This window comes from Drosophila melanogaster, chromosome 2R (assembly GCF_000001215.4).
Source record: "Drosophila melanogaster chromosome 2R".
NCBI lineage: Eukaryota > Metazoa > Arthropoda > Insecta > Diptera > Drosophilidae > Drosophila > Drosophila melanogaster.
The window spans coordinates 10,032,919-10,052,223 of NT_033778.4; the positions used below are offsets into that span (position 1 = coordinate 10,032,919).

A 19,305-nucleotide genomic window follows, 5' to 3' on the forward strand; every position below is an offset into this window, starting at 1 on the left:
CGTGACACGATACTATCGATTATAAGAATTTCAATTGGTAACACATTTTGGATCATCGTATTCTGCGTAGTTTTCAATATATAATTGCTTGACTTTGGATATGTTTCTGATATAAATATAATAATTCTTCATAATTATTTAGTCTCAGATTTTTATTATGGTACAATTAATTTATTTAAACATCTAACATGATCCAAGACAGATTTCCTCGTACACCCACTCTATATAATGTTTGGTATAAAATAACGTGTACATTTTGTTATGAAATTAAGAACAAATATTTCATCCCATATAAATGTTTTTAATACTTAAATAAGTAGCTGCCATCACTATTACTTATTCAAGTCTAGTATTTTTTAAAGTGTTTCCTAATATACCAAAGTGCATAGTAGTCATTCCCGGCTTGTCTATCATTTAATGAAGTACATTTGATTTTGGATATCGCCGTAATTATAAAAGAGTCCTAAATATTTTTGATCACCATGAGCCGCGAAGTGTTATCACCTCCTGTCCAAAAGATGAGCCAGAATCGGCGCTATAGAGTCAACGTTGTTCACGACGACTTCGGTGGCGACAAGTGGAATGGTCAAAACCAACGGAATAAACTAGAGTACAAAGCCTACGAAGAGCCGGGTAAGTGGATATTGTAGATTTTTAATTATCCACATTGACCACTTCTGTCCAGATCTTTATGGTGATGATGATGATGACGAGGACGATGCGGTTGTCAAATGTATTAAGGAGTCAGCAAATGGCGATTTTAGTCTTTCCATTCATGTGTCCAAGTGGGTTGAATACAAAGAACCGCTGACGATATCTCTGACACATATCCTTGCAGATCATTTTACGGTGGACTAATTGGCATGAAAGGATCTACGAAGCGCCGCATAGAGGAAGAGACCCGTACAGAGATCTTTGTTCCGCGTCCGAACGATAGGTCAAACGAAGTGACTATCAAGGCCAAGCAACGCAGTCAAGTATGCGCTGCACTGCGACAAATCCACCATCTTGTAGCCTCTTTACGAAAAAAAATGAAACCGACACACTTTTTGGCCGTGGCTCTAAACTCTGGAGAAGTCAAGGAGCGTTTTATGGAACTAAAGGTATTAGCTAAAAAAACTAGTTGTGCAAAAACTTATTTCCAATTTTCCTAGAAATGCATTTTGGAGGCCGAGTTGCCAGGCATCGATAAGGAGCTTTTCACTCCGGAGTGCTGCATTCATCTTACCTTAGGCGTCTATGTGCTGCTAGATGACATTGAACGCCAAGAAGCCCTGAAGAATCTGGAATCATGTCGTCGTTTACTGGATGGCCTTAAAATACCTTTCCAAATTAAAGTTAAGGGCCTGGAGATTATGAACGACGATCCAAGCTCCACTCGCATTCTGTATGCCCGCATCGAGTCTCCGGATCTGCAAAAGTTTGCGGATCAGTGTCTGGCCCACTTTCAGACTACAGCACTGTGCGCTACAGACAATATTGAACGTGAATCCATTAAACTGCACATGACGGTGATGAACAACCGCTACCGCAATAAGGCAAATAAATCTGGTAACAGCTTTGACGCTCGCGAGATCCTCAAGCGCTTTGGAGACTTCGATTTCGGAGTAGCCCAGTGCCAGGCTGTACATCTGTGCGTATTGAATTCGCGCTCCGAGGATGAGTTCTATAAGATAAGCGGTAGTCTCGAATTCTAAGAAGAATTGAAATAGAGCTTTATTTAAGTTTTTAATAAGAACATTTAAAAATGTCTTTTAACAAATAAAAGCCTAGCTAACGGAATCTTTCATATGTAACAGGTTTCGGGGTGATCGTTTTTTAGCTTTAAATCTATCATTGACTTCGGTCATAAAGCGTTTTAAGGCTTCAGTTTATTATTTTGGGTTTTTCATTGTTTGTGAACATTGATTTTTTGCTATTTGGTAAACATATATTTTTTTAATTTGATTACTGCAAGGGTATATAAGCTCGGTCTTGCAGAAGTTTTCCTTGTTTCTTGTTGTCATTGAATTTTTTAAAAACACATTTAACTTGTCAAAATATGTGAATCTTTAGTTTCCCTCATCAATGCACTTGAAGCCCAGTTGAAATCATCTAATGAGATAGTTTTATCAATTAAAATATAAGGTCTAAAATAGTTGGCATTCAATTACGCGTTAAGTTAACCACCTCGACATCACAAACGTACAAACCTTAATAAATCCGTAAATAATTCTTCTAGGGATTCCATATTTAAAGGTCAAAGGGTGCACTGTAGATGATTGCATGCTTGCAACAAGGCATGCTTTGTCGGAGTTGAATTATATGTTGAATAATTGAATAAAGACTGCCGTTTCGAATGCTTCCAATATCAGTAGTTATTGTATTTAAAAATAGCCAAGTGTCCAAACTAGAAGTTAAATGTCTGGATATAATAAACGGATACATCCTATCTGCATCGGCTCTGCAAAATATTTCTGACTTTCCCCGTCGCATTCCATCGATATACACATAAAGATTATGACCAACCATTTTCGCATTACTAAGGCGATGAACGGAGTTAACAGCTTTGACCATATATATATCCACTAAAAGTCCATTACATAAATAATCCATTTTCGAGGGACACCAGTAAATTCAATGTAAATTACACATATACGATTTATTTTTCGAATATCAATGATCAAATTGGTTTTGTATATCTTAGGCGACTGGACTGCTTAACACCTTAGTGATGTGCCTGTCGAAATCTTCTCCGGCGCTTTTCCAGGAGAAAACTACGACTTCAAGACAAATGTGCTCTGAGATTTCGCTCACGGTAGGAGTGGTTTTGTTTCCGACTCTTCATTACAATAAATATAAAAATATATCGATTACGTGTAAGGATTTCGGGAAAAATCATTTATTGGGTTTAACAAATTAATGGGTAAAACAAAAAGGTTATATAAAGAGCATGCTTAAGAGCTACGGAGTAGGAAGCCACAAGTGGAGGACACGAACATGTACAAAAAGAGCCAGCTAATAGGCCGGTTTGGAAAGGATATACAAATGTGGAGCATGCCGGTACTCCTGTCCAGACACTCTTACGCACTTGTACAAGAATTGGTTTAAATATAATATCAAAATCAACTTGACGGCTTACTAACTAACTTTATCTACGCACGTTCTGCTTTTTGTTTGCTTAGTAAATGTCAATAGCTTCAGTCTAAAGTTAGGATTTGGTTGACTTTTGTTTAGGCTTTTGTTTTTAAATTGAAGATGATAACATTGGTTCTACTTGTCACGTTGTTGTTCCTTCGGGCGGGATTTGAACTACAATAGTAATGATACTGAAAAATTTTTTTTAGTTCGCACATAGACTATATGGTAAACATTTTAACATATGCAGGCTTTTACATATATATGGATTAGTTTTCGATAAAAGTCGTGACTCAAACAGTGCGTTTTTAGTTTTCTTGTTCTGGGTTTCTTTTTTAAAATAAACTTATCAAAAAGTTTTGGCTGCCTTCCCTTGTCTGGTAATCGACGTGCATACATACCTGTCGATTTTCTTAACTTTTTCAGGATTTTAATTACTCTAGCGGATATGTGTCGGGTATGGTTAAAACGCACTGTTCGTATCAGGCCATGGGATATTAACAAATAAACAACTATAAAAGTATATAGATTTTTTCAACAACAATTAGAGACTTTGTGCACATTTAAACAAGGGTATTAGCTGCTGATGAACATATCGAGTATGTTAGTGTATTTTAGTTATTTCTTTAATAATCAGCCGTCCTAAAAACTTGCATTAGGGTAAACAATTTCTTTACTTCAGGATTGTCAACGAAAACGATTTATTAAATGAGAAACCCAAAAGTTGTTGCAATTGTTTGGAGTGTGCGAATATCGTGTGCGCATTGGATAATTCTCGCAGTGTATATATTAATCAATCAATCAGATATGGAGCACCCATTTTGGCCCCTGACTGCCTCCAATCCCTGCCGTTCCACCCTCGTCCTCGTTGTTTTGTTCGATCTCCTCACACTTGCTGGCCAATGCTACTATTTTGCATGACCGTTGCTAAGCACTGCCGGCACTGCTTGTTGCACCACCGCGTTGATTACCTCGATCTCCTTCTTTAGAAAGGCGGCGCCATTCTCCTCGAGAGGAGGATGGAGGTCAGCGGTAGCATGGCCAGGATCTGTGCCATTGTCATGGACAGAGGATATGTTGCGCTTGCGCAGCCCACCGCCATTTGAAGAGTCCAAAGAAATTGCCCCGTTGCTGCCGGGTAGCTTTAACTTGGGGAACTCGATGTCCCGCATCAGGTCGTTCTTGAACTCTACAATGCCGCTCACGGTTTCGGTAACAGTCTTATCAATAAACTCCTCTATGTTTTTGGTCTCCGCCTCGATCTTCTCCTTAAGCTTGCTGGACAACTGATCCATCTCGCATTGGTCATGAGGAACACTAACCGCGTCCCGGGCGCATGTGGGCGGCATTGCCTTCTTTTCGAGATGTGGCTGCTGCTGCTGTGGGCGTGATCGAAGATTTACATTGTTTGGTTGCTCGGTTGGTTGTTCTACGGTTGTTTTGTGTGGGCCAGCAGCTGGCTGCTGTTGTGTGGGCGTGTGGACTTTACATTGAGCGTGTTTATCCTCCTCTTTATCCTCGTTGAGATCATTGCCAGCGGTTAGGGCTGCCGTAGACTCCACACTAGTGGTCACTGCATCCTTGGTATTGCCGCTGCCCGACAAGCGCACGTTTCCGTTGCCATTCGACGTCCGAAGCCGGCGTTCGCCGCGTATAAACTTGGGTAAAATAAATATGGTCACTAGTGAAATGATGTGAAGGCACAAATAAAATCTCAGGTACAATTTGATGCTGCCCTGTAAAGCGAAAACGTGAATTCGATTAATATGTGACGTTTAAATAAATATAATTTAATGTAGAGTGAGTGGATTCATGTTTATGCTAAGAAATAGAAGAAATATCCTGCAAGTAATTAATGAAAAAATGTTTAGCCATTATTCCCTTAATATTATACTTTTTCTACAATGCCCTGAACATATTATTATTTTGAATTTATTTTAACCGTATACAATAAATCTAGTTTTAAATCTATGAATCTAGTTTTGCTTCAAATCTGCGGTTACCCACATTGTTTTGCCAAATGTCCTAATGCATCCAATTGATATTCAAAATACAACACATTTAAGCACATATCCCTCCCTATGAAATATTAGCATGTTTCCTTTCTATCTCTATTCTCTATCGAATTCCCAAATCAAACTTACCATAAATTCAAGCAGAACGAATGGGAATGTGGCGTAGCCCAGTACGACGCGTGTGATCAGGCAGGTGAGGATGTCGTAGAACATTCGCGTGACCTGCGTGCTCTGGAAGCGATGACGGAAGAGTCGCCGGCCGGTGCGCGCAGCCGTTACAACGACAGCGCCGGTGGCGAAGGTCAGGTAGTAGCCCGGATAAAAGCCGTGCCAGACGGCGCTGAGGGCGAAGGTAAGGAGCGTGCCGTACTGCTGGGGCACTCGTTCATAGACAAGCGTTCGCAGCCAGCGGTTGGTGCCGCAGTTCCAGTTGTTGATGGCATCGCGCATGTTCGTTGAAAACTAGGATAACAACAAAGAAATTGTTGTAATATATATAAATTATGCTATATATGCATCTCATTTCCCACCTCGAACGACAGCACATTGATGTTAGATATCAGGTCCCACTTGGAATTGCCATCCTTATCGTAGCCGGTGAAACCTAGACCTGAGTTGTTGCATATGGCATCCGCTAGGAGCCAGGCGTGATAATACTTAAAGCGTATGCAGGTGGTAGCCATCATGGCGTACCAGTACTTGTAAACCATGCTGGTATTGTTCATAAAGTCATCCTCCTTCATGTCTTTCACGGGATATATTTTCACGAACTTCATGAAGATGAAAGCGCACACAAGACTACCAACTACTTTACGTATTACCGCTTTAGTAGGCGAAGGTTCCAGTACTACTTCTCTCTTGCTGCTGTCGAGATTTCCCTGAAAAAAAAAAAAAAAAACAACACAATTAATTGTAATTTAAGACTTGATTTTAAAGTGCACATAATTTGTGTTGATGCAGTACAATATTTTTTCATTTTCTGAATTGAGAATAAAGAGCGTCAAGACTATATTCGTATAAACAAGACGAGAGTGAGGTCGAGTACTTGGCTCACATACCTACACATCGCTAATTAAATTACTGCGGTGATTATAGAAAGTCAGGTGACATAATTAAACTTACATTGCCCGGTGGAGTACTAAGCAAATTGTAGCCTTCGACAAACTCGATATAATCCTTGTAGAAAACGAGAGGACCGGCTAGGATGCTTTGGAAGTGCCACACGTAGGAGAAGTACTCCAAAGCAGAGGGCATTTTGCGGATGGCGTGGTACTGTTGCGCTTTGGTGAGTTCCTGCCAGGATGAAGAAAAAAGAGTTAGGACTCATGATTATGTACACTTATGTACACTTACCTCATCGCCCCGCACAAACCCATCGTGAATGCTGAACGCCAGGCTGGTTACCTTCTGAGTGATGATCATAAGGGGCCCGGTTATGTCCAGGGCGTAGGATCCGTAGTCGTAAAGCTGGCGCATCAAATGTACGCACAGCAGATAACTCATGGCTACCAGCAGGACGGCTCTAAAATGTTAAATATTAAGTCACAGGCTACGACTTTCCAATGTTGTAATTACCTTTGGACAATACGTGGATCTTGGGTGCGGATAACGATGTAACATATTGCCGGCAATCCGGCAATGTGGATTGCCTGCTGACCAAAGCAAAAGTAGCCGAAGGCCAGGCCAATCGATAGGGCGAATGTGTGGCGCAATTTGCTGGAAACCTTCGAAGGATGCAGCATCGACCGAAATAGCGAGGCCAGGAAGAGAGCAGATATTTGGCAAATCAAAAAGTTTACCTGAAAATAGATAATATAATACGGAGCGGGATGAGACAATGATTGTAGAAAATAATTGAAAGAACCTAAAACAGCATTAAATAATTTATATCTATAAATAAAGTTTTTAAGGCAATACAAGATCTTTGGACCCATCCGCCGAAGCAGAGCACATGCAGCCGGCACGTGCCTGGCTAGATTTGCAATTGTAATGAGAGAATGGCATCCCCCACTCATTACCTCCCAGACCATCCAACAGCCAGTCCGAGAGAATTGCGGCCACAAGTGCTTGTCAACCGTCGCACTTGATCATGGCGATTGCCGATCACGATCACGCGTTGTGATCAATGTTCGTTCTCCTCCACTTTTTCTGACCCCCAGCGGCCTTGGTTTCTATTCCGATGCAAATTTACAGGAACCCCGAACGGATCTCTGCAAAACATGACCTTTGCCTGCTTTTGTCATTGAAGAGCGGGCGGGTTTTGGTGGTATTTTCCGCTAGTTTGCTTTTTTCGCACGAGTCCCGAGTCCCGTGCCAATGAATATGCAATGAGCCCCCTGTGGGTGCCGTTTAATTGATACCAATTGCCCGACGCTTTCAAATTGATTTCCATTCTGTAAAACGCATATTCAAGTGTCCTCGATAAGGCGTGATAAGAAATAACGATCTTGGTCGCGAGTTCAGGCCACACCCATTCGGGGGTTATTCGTGGACAACATAATCATCGAAAGCGGATGTGAGAGCGAATCCAGATTCGTGTCATTCTTATCAATAACGTCCAACATTGTGCTATTATTTAAATACGAGTAGCCGTGTACACACATACCTTCTCCGCTCGGTGCTCACCAGTATGGCAGAGAACAAATCAAATACTTAATAGGCTATAGGCTATAGGTAATCGCAATCATTAATGAACAATTTGATTGGCACAAGTGTAAAGTCAATGACTTTTAATCAAGTCAAGCGTTAACAATGTTTCGTGCGCAGATTAAACTACTTCAGTTAAACGACAACATTGTTTTACCTCAACATTTTTTTATCAAATAGTTTCTTAACTATTTGATACATGTTATCACAAAATCACCTAATAGAATGAAGTGAGATTTACATATAAGTTGTAGATTTTCTTTGAAACTATTCAGTTTCAATAAGTTCATTAGATGGTTTGGAATAAGTGTAGTTTTTACTGATTTTCAGAACTGAAAATATTTAAATTGGGGTTTTGAATAAAAATTCAAAGACGAAATATCATTTGCTGTGAAATTTATATGCTGTTTATTGAGTAGGCGTTTACTGTTGGCTACGGATAAAAGTTGCAATACAATCTCTGAAACCATTCCAGTTGCGTCGAGTCGGCTAAAGTGTCTCAGTTACGTTGAGCCGGGCAGTTCAACACCTGGCTACGTGGAAGGCATTCTCCTGCCTCTGAATCGTACCACAGACCGGCGCGGCACTTGCGCAACAGCCGACGTCCAGCGCGGCATTCATAGTACCTCCTGCAATGATTCGGGTCCTGGACTATACTTCCATCCGCGCGACCAGCGCACATGGCACTGGATCCGATCGGGATGGTAGCTTTGGTGTTGGTGATCGAATCAGCGAAGAGATCCTTAATTGGCTTGGGAATCGATTGAGCTAGACCACTCTGATCACTCTTGGTGTCGCAGGCAGGTGTCGTTGTCTCTTCGCACGGAGGTGGGGTGGTGGTGGTCCTGCGAGCGCAGGGAGGGGGTGTTGGTGTGGTTTTTGGTTCGCACGGTGGCTGTTGTGGAATAGTGGTTGTTGTTGTTGGTATACATGTTGTTGTTGTGGTAGTCGTGGTTGTTGTTGTGGTGGTAGTGGTTGTTGTTGTGGTGGTCGTGGTTGTTGTTGTGGTGGTCGTGGTTGTTGTTGTGGTGGTTGTGGTTGTTGTTGTGGTGGTCGTGGTTGTTGTTGTGGTGGTCGTGGATGTTGTCGTCTCACAAGGTGAAGGAGGCGGAGTTGTCGTCTCGTTGGGCTCACAGGGAGAGGGTGGGGATGGAGTGGGTGTTGACGGCTCGTTGGGCTCAGAGGGAGAAGGAGGGGATGGAGTGGGTGTAGACGGCTCGTTTGGCTCACATGGGGGTTGTTCTGGAGCCTCAGTCGTTGTTGTTTCACAGGATGTTATTGTTGTTGTAGCGGTGGTCGTCGTTGTTGTTGTGGTGGTCGTCGTTGTTGTTGTGGTGGTCGTCGTTGTTGTTGTGGTGGTCGTCGTTGTTATAGTGGTGGTTGTCTCACAAGGTGAAGGTGGCGGAGTTGTCGTATCATTAGGCTCACATGGTGAAGGTGGGGCTGGAGAAGGAGTTGATGGCTCGTTGGGCTCAGAGGGAGAGGGTGGTGATGGAGTGGGTGTTGACGGCTCGTTGGGCTCAGAGGGGGAAGATGGGGATGGAGTGGGTGTTGACGGCTCGTTGGGCTCACAGGGGGGTTGTTCTGGAGCCTCAGTCGTTGTTGTTTCGCAGGATGTTGTTGTTGTTGTGGAGGTTGTTGTCGTCGTCGTGGTTGTCGTAGTAGTAGTTGTTGTCGTCGTCGTTGTTGTCGTGGTGGTCGTAGTGGTAGTTGTCGTCGTTGGAGTACACGTTGTCGTCGTGGTGGTAGTTGTCGTAGTTGTTGTCGTGGTGGTTGTAGTGGTTGTAGTTGTTGTCGTGGTGGTCGTCGTTGTTGTGGTTGTTGTCGTAGTGGTGGTCGTCTCACAAGGTGAAGGTGGCGGAGTTGTCGTTTCGTTAGGCTCACATGGTGAAGGTGGGGCTGGAGAAGGAGTTGATGGCTCGTTGGGCTCAGAGGGGGAGGGTGGGGATGGAGTGGGAGTTGACGGCTCGTTGGGCTCACAGGGAGAGGGTGGTGATGGAGTGGGCGTTAACGGGTCGTTGGGTTCAGAGGGAGAGGGTGGGGCTGGAGTAGGAGTTGACGGCTCGTTGGGCTCACAGGGGGGTTGTTCTGGAGACTCAGTCGTTGTTGTTTCGCAGGATGCTGTTGTTGTTGTCGTCGTCGTTGTTGTGGTTGTTGTTGTTGTCGTCGTGGTTGTTGTTGTCGTCGTGGTGGTTGTTGTTGTCGTGGTTGTCGTAGTAGTAGTTGTTGTGGTGGTGGTCGTCGTTGGAGTACACGTTGTCGTCGTGGTGGTGGTTGTTGTTGTCGTCGTCGTGGTTGTCGTAGTAGTAGTTGTTGTCGTCGTCGTCGTTGTTGTTGTTGTGGTGGTGGTTGTTGTCGGGGAACATGTCGTTGTTGTCGTAGTTGTGGTGGTAGTTGTTGTTGTCGTAGTTGTGGTGGTTGTTGTTGTTGTGGTAGTTGTTGTTGTAGTCGTGGTAGTTGGGGAACACGTTGTGGTTGTTGTGGTAGTAGGGGAACACGTTGTTGTCGTGGTTTCCCTAGCACATGGTGGAGTGGTCGTCTCACACGGCGGGCTTGTGGTGGTAACCTGGCACGACTCCTTTGGGGGCTCCTGTTCGGGCCTGTTTATTCTGTGGGCAGATCCAGCGCCGATAGCGACTGATGCCACGAGGGCCAAAAGAAAAAGGCTTGCTGCAAGGGAAAGCTTTAGCTACGGCTCCTTCAAGGCAATTTACCGGGACACTTACACAGATTCATCGAATATTTCGGGAGGCGCAAAAGGATAACTAACTGCAGTTGGCTACTTTACCGCTTTCGCTTCGGTGCTCTGACAACTGACCCACCTGCAGCTTCTTTTTATAGGAGTACCCGGCTCGTAAAGGGTGGAAATGTTCTTGGCTACCGGGTTACAAGTTACACATTTTCCAGATAACTTTTGACCAATTTGCAAAGTGCAGTCAGCAAAAGTTACAATGTAACCGTGGTTGAATAAACAATCATATTAAAAAATGATTTTATGGAAACCTGGAATTTTGTGAGCTGCTTTTGGTGCGCGTTAGCCTAATGTTTTTCATTTTTTATTTAAGACTAATGTAAAGCCAATGATTTACTGCACACAAACTGATCGTAATTCTCCTTTGTGAAACAATCTTTACACGTTTTGTAGAATATATGATGTTACTCAGTCGAATTTCATAATGGACAGGCACACTTCAGTGTTTTACCGATAACACGTACTAGTCTAGATACACTCGTACATACTTTATCTGCCTTTCTTTGTCAATAGGAGAAATAGCCCCCACAAAGGGGCCACGTCTCCCAAGCCACCCTCATGCCACGGGTCAAAAACAAAGGAGACCCTGAAACGATTTTTGATATCGCTTGATAAGTCAAGCAGAACAATAAAGTGCGTCAATTTACAAGGCTCGAACGATTTGGATATCAAATCGATTCAAGGTTAATCACTTTGGTAAGAAGAATAGCCACCAAAAGAGCAGTTTTCCCACTCAGACGCATGTTGTAATCATCATGCCTCATGCGCAATAAGTTGCTTCGCATTGCTGCTGGCCAAAACCGGTTCTTTCTTAACTCAATCCAAGCTATATGGCTAAAACACAAGCGCAAAAGGGAGCAACCAAAAGGAAAATCTTGCTCAAGAATAATGGATCTAAGACAAACAAAAAAAAAAGTGCAACAAGTGGGTGGGCAACTTGTTGTTTTTAACGGAAAACGGGGACTTAAAAGAATTTGTTTTATAATTAGAATTGGAAAAAATGCGGTGACAAGAAAATGTAAGTTCTTGGTAAATATGAAAAAATACTTTTCGTTTTATAAACTATTTTCATTTCAGTGCAAGACGTTTGGGACAAGTACAGAAAAGAAGCTCCCAGCTTTTGTTTTGGTTTGTTTATGAAAAAATGGTTTCGGCAGAGCAAGTTTTCTATGTGGTCATGGAATGCAATGGTCATGTCTCTGCGCACTGTGCTCAAGGTGAAATAATTAAATCGAACATAAATTCAGGGGCACAGATTGGAATTTCGAAGCACGCAGACTTGAGATAACAATGCGCATCCCAATTTACCAACATTGAACATTATTGGCCACCTTAAACTTGCAACAAATGAACACGGCAAATATTGCCTGTTGTGAGGGCAAACAGTTTAAAATCAAATATGTGGACCCAGCCCTTCATCTTCCGTTCGGATGCATTATTTTCGCTATTATGAGAAGATAGTTGTCTGCTCATCGAGATAAGACGGTGCCATAGTTCCGGCCAGTAACAATGCAATGTGGTTCGCAGCGCCAGCAATTTGTGTGTACTCGTCTGCCATTGTTCCTTGGCTACGAAGCTGCGCTTAAGTTTCTTGACTTTGCCCCTCTTCACCCAGAAGAGCGCTATTAAAGTGTTTGATGTCATAGAAGGCGTTAGTTGCAGTTGGGACTACTTTGATATGTAGTTAACCGCGTTTGAAATCGAAAACATCATTTTTTACATCATCATTATTATTTTAAATTATTTATAAAATATATTTTCAAGCAGTGATAAACCTGCCATCGTTTTTTAGTGTACTGTTTTTATGTTAAAAAATTTGGTTATAAATTATGAGTATGGTACATATAAATGGGAATTCTCATCAATCAATTGCGATGTGAACTAGCTCCATTAGGAATACCATCAAACATTTGAATAAACACACGTGCAGTTTGAGTGCAAACAAATCATAAATCGTTTAATTAGCATGGTGTGTTTCCATTGCCAAATATTGTAAGTTGGATGGCCAAAAAAAGGCAAGGAAGGGGGGCAATTAGGAAAGGAAAGGGGTGGAAATGCGCGAAACGAAAAAGGTGGCGTGATCGGTATAAATAAAACAATAAAAGAACCGCCAAGAGATATGCCCAAGCAACAAGCGAACGCACGATAAAAGCAAAAGTCAAAACAAAGACGAATGGCGAAATGAGTCAAGAATGCCAAGATATGGAAATCGTCTGAGAAACAGCCAACCAAAACAAACGCACACAAATAAAAGCTATTAATGCAAAACGATTACTTCATCGTAAAACATTTTAGACTTTTCTGCAGCCAATAGACCCGTTCGCATAAAAAGTGAAGGGTATGCCAACAACCGTTAGAGGCGCCAAACAGCTGTCAAAAGCAGAAAACATTGCGAAGAGTGCACAAAACAGACGACGAGCACAGAAGCAACGAGTTCAAACAACTGCGACACCCCAAACTCAAGGTCGTAGATATAATAATAATATAATGCATATCACGCCTGTGGGAAGGGTGGCGGTCTAGCGTTTGTCTCTGCTCTCCCTTTATCTTCATGTACATATGTACATACATACATATGTATTTATTTATGTACATACATATATAATACCTTTTTATTAGCTCATGCAAAGTGTCATACACAAAAGTTTCAATTGATATTTTCAAGCTATCGCGCGAACCGGTTAAAAACCTCCACGGCAACGCAAAAGTTGGGAAATAAGTATATACAATAAAAATTATATGTACATATGTACATACGTATCTATAAGCTAGTAAAACAAGCACAATAGCAACGAGTTGTTTATTGATGTTTATTAATAAAAATATCGTACAACAGATGTACATACATATGTATAACTACAGCGGTGAAAATAATATTGATAAGAGCCTTTAAAATAAAATACCGAATCCTTATAAAGGATTTTGGAAAATTGGGGATAAACAATTTTTTTTATATTAAATTAGTCATGTTTATGTACGACACAAATTTAAAAAATGACTACTGTAAAAGGTGCTATAAACGCGACGTCAGGTGTACGAAGAAAGCGTGAGGCGTGGGAGGAAAACTCAAGATTGCGAGTGGAAGGCAAAGCAAACTGTTGAGAATAAACCGCGAGTGACCGGCCGGGAATGCATCTTTGGCCATTAAGGCCTCGCACGTTGCTATTGAGCACATCGTTGTACTATCCAAGTAATATATGGATATGTAGGTGCCTTAAACATGGGGCGATTCCACGGAACAATTGGCCAATTCACCGGCATTTGCGCAGTTGCGTGCTGCGGCCTTCGCTTCGAATTAGCGCAATAAAAAGCCACAAACAAATCAAATATCGGGCGTAGCGATTTCCAAAAAAGTGTCGCCCATCCACAAAACCCCATTACGAGGTACAGTCAACTCTGAGGCCGGTAAACGTTTGTTTTTAAATTTCTTATTCACATCTTAAGAAAACTCATTTTGATCGCTGATTGGTGAAATGTATTATATAAATGTAGTGTTTTTGTTTATGTTTTTATTGCTATACCCTCCTAAAGTACCTATTTTTTGCTGCGTTTACTGTTTTTTGCTCGACAGACTGGTTGACTCATGCGGTCTACATCAGCTGATTCGGAATAACAAGAAATCCGCTAACCAACACACCGACAAGCTGTTGATATTTGTTTGCAAACAAAAGAAGCGCTAAAAATTCAATTATCTGAGATGGAGAGGTTCATAGTTTGAACCAAGCCAAATTGAATTTAGTGCGGCTATTGATAGAGACAACGGCCCGATGGCGAACTAACACTGATTTTCCGTTAGTTGTGCTTTCCTTACATCGGAAGTTTGCATTAGGTCATCAGAATTGAAAAATGTGAGGATTACGTACGTGTATGTCGCTTGATTTGGGCCAGAAAATGCCTTGCTATGAATCACATTTCTATATGCCAGCTGCAGTTATGCAAATTACATTACGCCAAATGAATGGTGCACAAAAAGGGGGTTACAGGAGACAGTGGGGAAGTAAGTGTGGCTGTGCGACACTCTCTGCGAAGAGATTAATCAGTGCCCCCCTCTAGTACCCACCGCACTATTAAGTGATGCAAAGCATTTTAAATTTAGCGAAATCAACGGTGCGTCAGCCGCAACAATAGTAATTTCAAAATTTCACGGTACCCCGCTTGAGGGCTGGAAAATTCCACTGGTAGATAATTCTTGTCAGCTGATAAGGTCTTCATATAATTCAAGATGTCTTAATTAAATTAGAAAAACTACAAAGTGGGTAAAATATAAAGCACTTGCCAGATGCGATTAGCTGCCTTACGCTATTATTAACGTAAACAACTAAAGCTAATTCATAATTATATGTGATTGTGAAAATATCACTGCTTTAAGTTTGTTTTCTCATGATTTGCAAATAAACAATTTTTATATATTATAATAAATAAATTATTTAAATTAAATTATTAAATAAATAAATTTTCAGATAGTCTCTTATGTTAAAAGGTTCAATACATAGATCGTTCACTGTAAACTAAATCTTTGTTTGGGCAACCGGCATGGAATCTATTTACCTCCCGTTGCCAGGTAAGTTTTGCATAATTCCCGGAAAAATATGCCGTTCAGGCAGAAGTAAATCCCAGCTCTGTCCTTCAAGAAGTGCATTGTTCTCAGGAAGAGAGAGATTTGCTCAGCGGCTTTTATCCCGTATGATTGGCACACAACTAACACGCGTATACACACGCACACGTGCACACACCCGTTTCGAAAGATAACGGTAGGGGAGGAGGGGTCTTAAGAACCAGGGAGTAAATAGTGTGTTACTCACCAAGTCCACGGAGAGGCCCACCATATCCGCCAGCCAAGTGAAGGTCCGGCTGCCGTTGTAGCAATCATTCTCTATAAATTTCGGCGGTTCTAGCATTTTGCTGTCTGTTTTCTTTATCCACTCTTTTCTGTTGCGTTGTTGTTGCTGTCGGTCGTTCTGTTTCAGTGCTTCATTAGGAAAACTTCACGATTAACAGACACTTTTCCGGTATTTCAGGGAACCACCGAAAACACGAGGTACCCAATATGGGCGGTGGGGTGGACGCGGGGTGTTTACTTATAATTTTGTGCAATAATTTTGAACGTTTGTCTGTTTGGATCGAGTCTACCGTACCCGTGCGTATAAATGAAATATTCGAAACGCAATAGAGATGAGCGCTCGGCGTGTTTGATGGGGCCAGCGATGGCCCTAGTTGCCGATAGTTTTTGACAAGATAACAGAGCGCTTAGTGTCTGTTAAGCCCCTGAATAGATAAAATCGAATACCCCTAATACCGTGTCAAACTCGCTCGTTATTATAAATTAACAACAATTCGCGTGGGCGTAGTTGGAAGCAAATTAACGTAAAATTCTTTTTATTATTATTAATTTTAAATGATTTCAAATAAATATATAAATAGATAACATTCAAATTTTATTTACGTTAAAATAAAAACACGGCACTGTTATATATATTTATTTTATATAAAGGGAAAATATTTCTAAAATTTAAGAGGAAAATGAAACAAATTTTTACTAATTATATTTAGCATGCTGTGTACGGGACATTACGGATGGCAGTCATTTAGAAAAAGGACACATCACTCGAGAGAAACGAATAAAATTTAATAGTTTTTAAAAGCAGTTAAGAATTTAAAAATTTACATTTAAATGGATTGGGATTTGGTTTGAGGTTTGAAAATAGTTATGTAGTGCACCGGGTGCCCAAGTGGTGTATTTGAAGTACCTACGTTGCACCTAATAAATGAACTAGTAAGTACCAGCAATGAAGGAATGACTACGTTTTTCACCAGTACTTATAAAAATATTAAATAAATAAAAACGAAATACTTACGAAGTATTTAAGCCGTATAAATGTTAGTCAAGCGATACCTAGGAAATTCTTATATTACATTTTACAAATTTATTTTTTTTAAATAAAATGTATTTTTTGTGAAGCCAAAGGCAAAGTTAACAGAAACCGCATTAACGTTAACGTAACGTAATCAGCAGAGCTGCACGGCAGCTATCGACCATTTGTCATCTCTATTCTGCGCACCCACTGCGAACTTTATTTTCCTGGAATTATTATCAAATAAGTCAAATTGCGAGATGTTGGGCCGCAGCAGTGTGATTGCACGCAACTTTTCCCAGTCGATGGTTCGCTTTAGCGGACATGGTGGAGTTCCCGGAGAGGTGAGTCCCTAAAAATGGGCCCATTGCGGGTTACATAATTTGCACGACTCGCATAGGATTGGGAGGAAAATCAATTCTAACACCGGAAAACACCTCATTCTCATGCAGAATCTTCCCTTCGGGCTGACGAACAAGTACCGCATCACCGCCCTGTTCACCATCGGCTGTGTCTTGGGCTTCGGATCGCCCTTCCTGATCGTCAGGCACCAACTGCTCAAGAAGTAAGGGGCTCCCCTGGCGACAGCAACAACAAATGTAAGGTTAGTTTATTGGTTATATTCGGTTTGCATTTTAATATAAATATTCACTTTTCAGATGTAGCGTTATCTGCTGAGTTGGCCGGCAGGCCATTACAGTGTGTTACAGCTTAAATTTAAGTAAAAAGTGGAAACGAAATAAAGTTACCCGTGACCGTAGAACCGATTGGTGGATGTTTTCTTTAAAAGCTGGCAAGACGGCTTATGTGGAACAACAGTTTGTTTGGTATTGGCACTTGTAAATGCATCCACGCTTATTTTTAAAGCTTTTAGTATCAATATCTTGTGGCTAAACTATGGAAACTGTGCTCGCAAATAACATGGACTTGGTAGAACGACGTCAGAAACCGATGTACACGCAAAGTTGCCAACTGGAAGGAATATTTCTAGTAATGGTGAAGTTTTAAGGGTTCCCTTAAGTAGGCTTGCCTATAAAGATATATGTCAGGAAATTTTTCGAAAAGCCAGTAACTTTCATTCGTTCGCTAGAAATCTGGGAGTAACTTCTCACTCGCAAGCAATCAAATAATTTCTTATTCCCGTCTCAACAAACGGATTAAAATTTACTCATGTGGCCCACACTTCGTAAACCCATTGGCAAGTTTAGCGGGCCGCTGATGCGTTATGGGAGTGGATATCCAGGCGGCTCTCCTGGGGCGGTAGTTAATCCAAGGTCAACACGCAGCTAACCATTCTAAGAACTTACAATTTCCCTCACAGAACTTACCCTTTGGCTTGGATAGTCCAATGCGTTTCACACTATTTTACCTAATTGCGGGAGTCGTGGGCTTTGGGGCTCCGTTCCTAGTTATTCGCCATCAGATGCTTCGTAATGTAACCAATGATCCGTAAGTAATCCGAGTAATCCAATAAAATCGTATCGTTATTAATGTTTGCTTTACAGCAAGGATGAGTAATCCCAAAATGACATAGAACACTCGTTAATAAATTAATAAAAATACATTGCACATGGAATTTATTGTCGTACATAATTTGTAACACTTGGCATGGTTTTCTTTACATTAGCTAAACATAATTTTCGTTCGAAATATCAGTACAAAGACCTCCACTGGCGGCGATCAAGGAAATTCGTTAATTAACTAAGCTTTCACTGGGACAAACTACAGTTCCTCTTTGCCATCAAAGTCATACTCCTCCTGGACCGGCGATTCGTCGCAGTAGCTCGCTTGTTCTGAGCAGATCTTGATGTCTAAATCGTTTCCGAGCTCTTCGGCCTGGAAGGCTTTAACGAAGATCTCATCGTTGTCCTCCAGTACTTCGTTGCAGAAGTGCCCCAGGCTTTTGTTGAGATCACCATCTTGCACAAAGTCAACCAACGAGGAGTCTGGGTTCATCTGACCATTGATGATCATCTTGAGGAGTGTGAATTTCCCGTTGCTCTTGTAGGTTGCCTTCAAGTAGTCGTCCATTTTTTCGCCTTAGAACGGGAAAATATTAGGAATGATAAGCAAAGTGTTATCATTAATAGAATACCACATATAACTATCTTCATTGATAAACAATAGCTACGCTCGAAGGTAAAACTTTTGACTAACGTCAAATGTTTTAAGATTAGACTGGTCTTTATCAAGCCTCTATGCTATTCCGTACCATATGGTAATAATTACTTACAGATCTTCTCCATCAGTTCGGTAAGGAACATTTCAGATTTCACTAGGCGAACTTTCTTGCTGATCGAATTTCCCTGTGCGTCCAGCCGGAATCCACTGACATCGGCCATCTTGTGGGGGTCCTCCTTGGCAATGGCCTCCTCCAGTTCCGTAACCACGGCCTTGCACACTGTAATTTATGGAACCTCAATTATCCGGGCTCCCAGGGCCAGCCAACAAGTGCACTGCCGCCTGTTGCTGGCGCGCTGTTATGTGTGGATTCTCCTTACCGTGACACTTGACCTCGCGGGAGGTGAAGCTGTAACCTTGGGCCAAGGCCAGCAGGCCGAACAGGATAAGCGCCTTCGTCAGCATCTTTTTAATTGATTGTTTAATAGTTTAACGCGTGGAAACTAATTGCATTAACCACGTCAGCAGAAGCGCCTTCCGTTTAAAAGTGCGGCGTTGATAAAGACGTGTGCTGTATTTACGACGACTTAAGAGCGACGTGGTTCTTGATGCTCTGCAGCGATAAGTGAAGAATTCTACTTAATTTATGCCCAAGATGTGGTGACGAGGGACGCGGTCAGTGGGTCTGGGTCAGCGTTCACAAGAATTGTGGTAAACGTTTTAAAGAAACCTTATTGATAATACCCGGCTATCGATAGAACTTTTCTAGCTAACGCCAGTTTTGGCTATCAAATATTTTTAA

General features: G+C 41.6%; 6 protein-coding genes and 1 long non-coding RNA gene across 13 annotated transcripts; 4 read left to right on the forward strand and 3 right to left on the reverse strand.

Annotated features, from left to right (window-relative positions):
- Positions 1-385: 385 nt before the first annotated feature.
- Positions 386-1,780, forward strand: CG12129 (uncharacterized protein). Its single transcript, NM_136701.3, has 4 exons — positions 386-633; positions 686-785; positions 839-1,103; positions 1,155-1,780. Exons 1-4 carry the CDS (start codon positions 483-485, stop codon positions 1,695-1,697), a joined length of 1,059 nt encoding a protein of 352 aa, NP_610545.1. The 5' UTR covers positions 386-482; the 3' UTR covers positions 1,698-1,780.
- oys (oysgedart) lies at positions 1,677-15,701 on the reverse strand. 4 transcript variants are annotated; one of them, NM_001299338.1, is made up of 7 exons: positions 15,333-15,701; positions 6,708-6,931; positions 6,486-6,654; positions 6,255-6,425; positions 5,663-6,010; positions 5,262-5,594; positions 1,677-4,853 (listed from the first exon to the last, which is right to left on the reverse strand). In NM_001299338.1, exons 1-7 carry the CDS (start codon positions 15,426-15,428, stop codon positions 4,026-4,028), a joined length of 2,169 nt encoding a protein of 722 aa, NP_001286267.1. In that variant the 5' UTR covers positions 15,429-15,701; the 3' UTR covers positions 1,677-4,025. The 4 variants fall into 4 exon arrangements, with proteins under 4 accessions (NP_001286267.1, NP_001286265.1, NP_001286266.1 ...); NM_001299336.1 differs by having other exon boundaries at positions 2,618-4,853; NM_001299337.1 differs by lacking the exon at positions 15,333-15,701 and adding an exon at positions 7,050-7,124 and having other exon boundaries at positions 2,618-4,853.
- Positions 8,147-10,589, reverse strand: CG34220 (uncharacterized protein). Its single transcript, NM_001103783.2, has 2 exons — positions 10,505-10,589; positions 8,147-10,448 (listed from the first exon to the last, which is right to left on the reverse strand). Exons 1-2 carry the CDS (start codon positions 10,512-10,514, stop codon positions 8,278-8,280), a joined length of 2,181 nt encoding a protein of 726 aa, NP_001097253.1. The 5' UTR covers positions 10,515-10,589; the 3' UTR covers positions 8,147-8,277.
- Positions 11,117-12,278, forward strand: lncRNA:CR44295 (long non-coding RNA:CR44295). Its single transcript, NR_124496.1, has 2 exons — positions 11,117-11,548; positions 11,608-12,278. It is a non-coding gene; the product is annotated as a long non-coding RNA:CR44295 (long non-coding RNA).
- Positions 15,435-17,148, forward strand: COX7C (Cytochrome c oxidase subunit 7C). 4 transcript variants are annotated; one of them, NM_001299339.1, is made up of 5 exons: positions 15,435-15,568; positions 16,081-16,303; positions 16,490-16,726; positions 16,835-16,986; positions 17,042-17,148. In NM_001299339.1, exons 3-4 carry the CDS (start codon positions 16,643-16,645, stop codon positions 16,949-16,951), a joined length of 201 nt encoding a protein of 66 aa, NP_001286268.1. In that variant the 5' UTR covers positions 15,435-15,568; positions 16,081-16,303; positions 16,490-16,642; the 3' UTR covers positions 16,952-16,986; positions 17,042-17,148. The 4 variants fall into 4 exon arrangements, with proteins under 4 accessions (NP_001286268.1, NP_001286269.1, NP_652397.1 ...); NM_001299340.1 differs by lacking the exon at positions 16,081-16,303 and having other exon boundaries at positions 16,835-16,981; NM_144140.3 differs by lacking the exons at positions 15,435-15,568; positions 16,081-16,303 and having other exon boundaries at positions 16,563-16,726.
- Positions 17,149-17,429: 281 nt separating this feature from the next.
- On the forward strand, positions 17,430-17,956 carry COX7CL (Cytochrome c oxidase subunit 7C-like). Its single transcript, NM_001299341.1, has 3 exons — positions 17,430-17,642; positions 17,704-17,831; positions 17,888-17,956. Exons 1-3 carry the CDS (start codon positions 17,553-17,555, stop codon positions 17,898-17,900), a joined length of 231 nt encoding a protein of 76 aa, NP_001286270.1. The 5' UTR covers positions 17,430-17,552; the 3' UTR covers positions 17,901-17,956.
- Positions 17,944-19,249, reverse strand: sel (seele). The gene is made up of 3 exons (NM_136703.5): positions 18,884-19,249; positions 18,616-18,783; positions 17,944-18,421 (listed from the first exon to the last, which is right to left on the reverse strand). Exons 1-3 carry the CDS (start codon positions 18,966-18,968, stop codon positions 18,105-18,107), a joined length of 570 nt encoding a protein of 189 aa, NP_610547.1. The 5' UTR covers positions 18,969-19,249; the 3' UTR covers positions 17,944-18,104.
- Between the last annotated feature and the right edge of the window lie 56 nt (positions 19,250-19,305).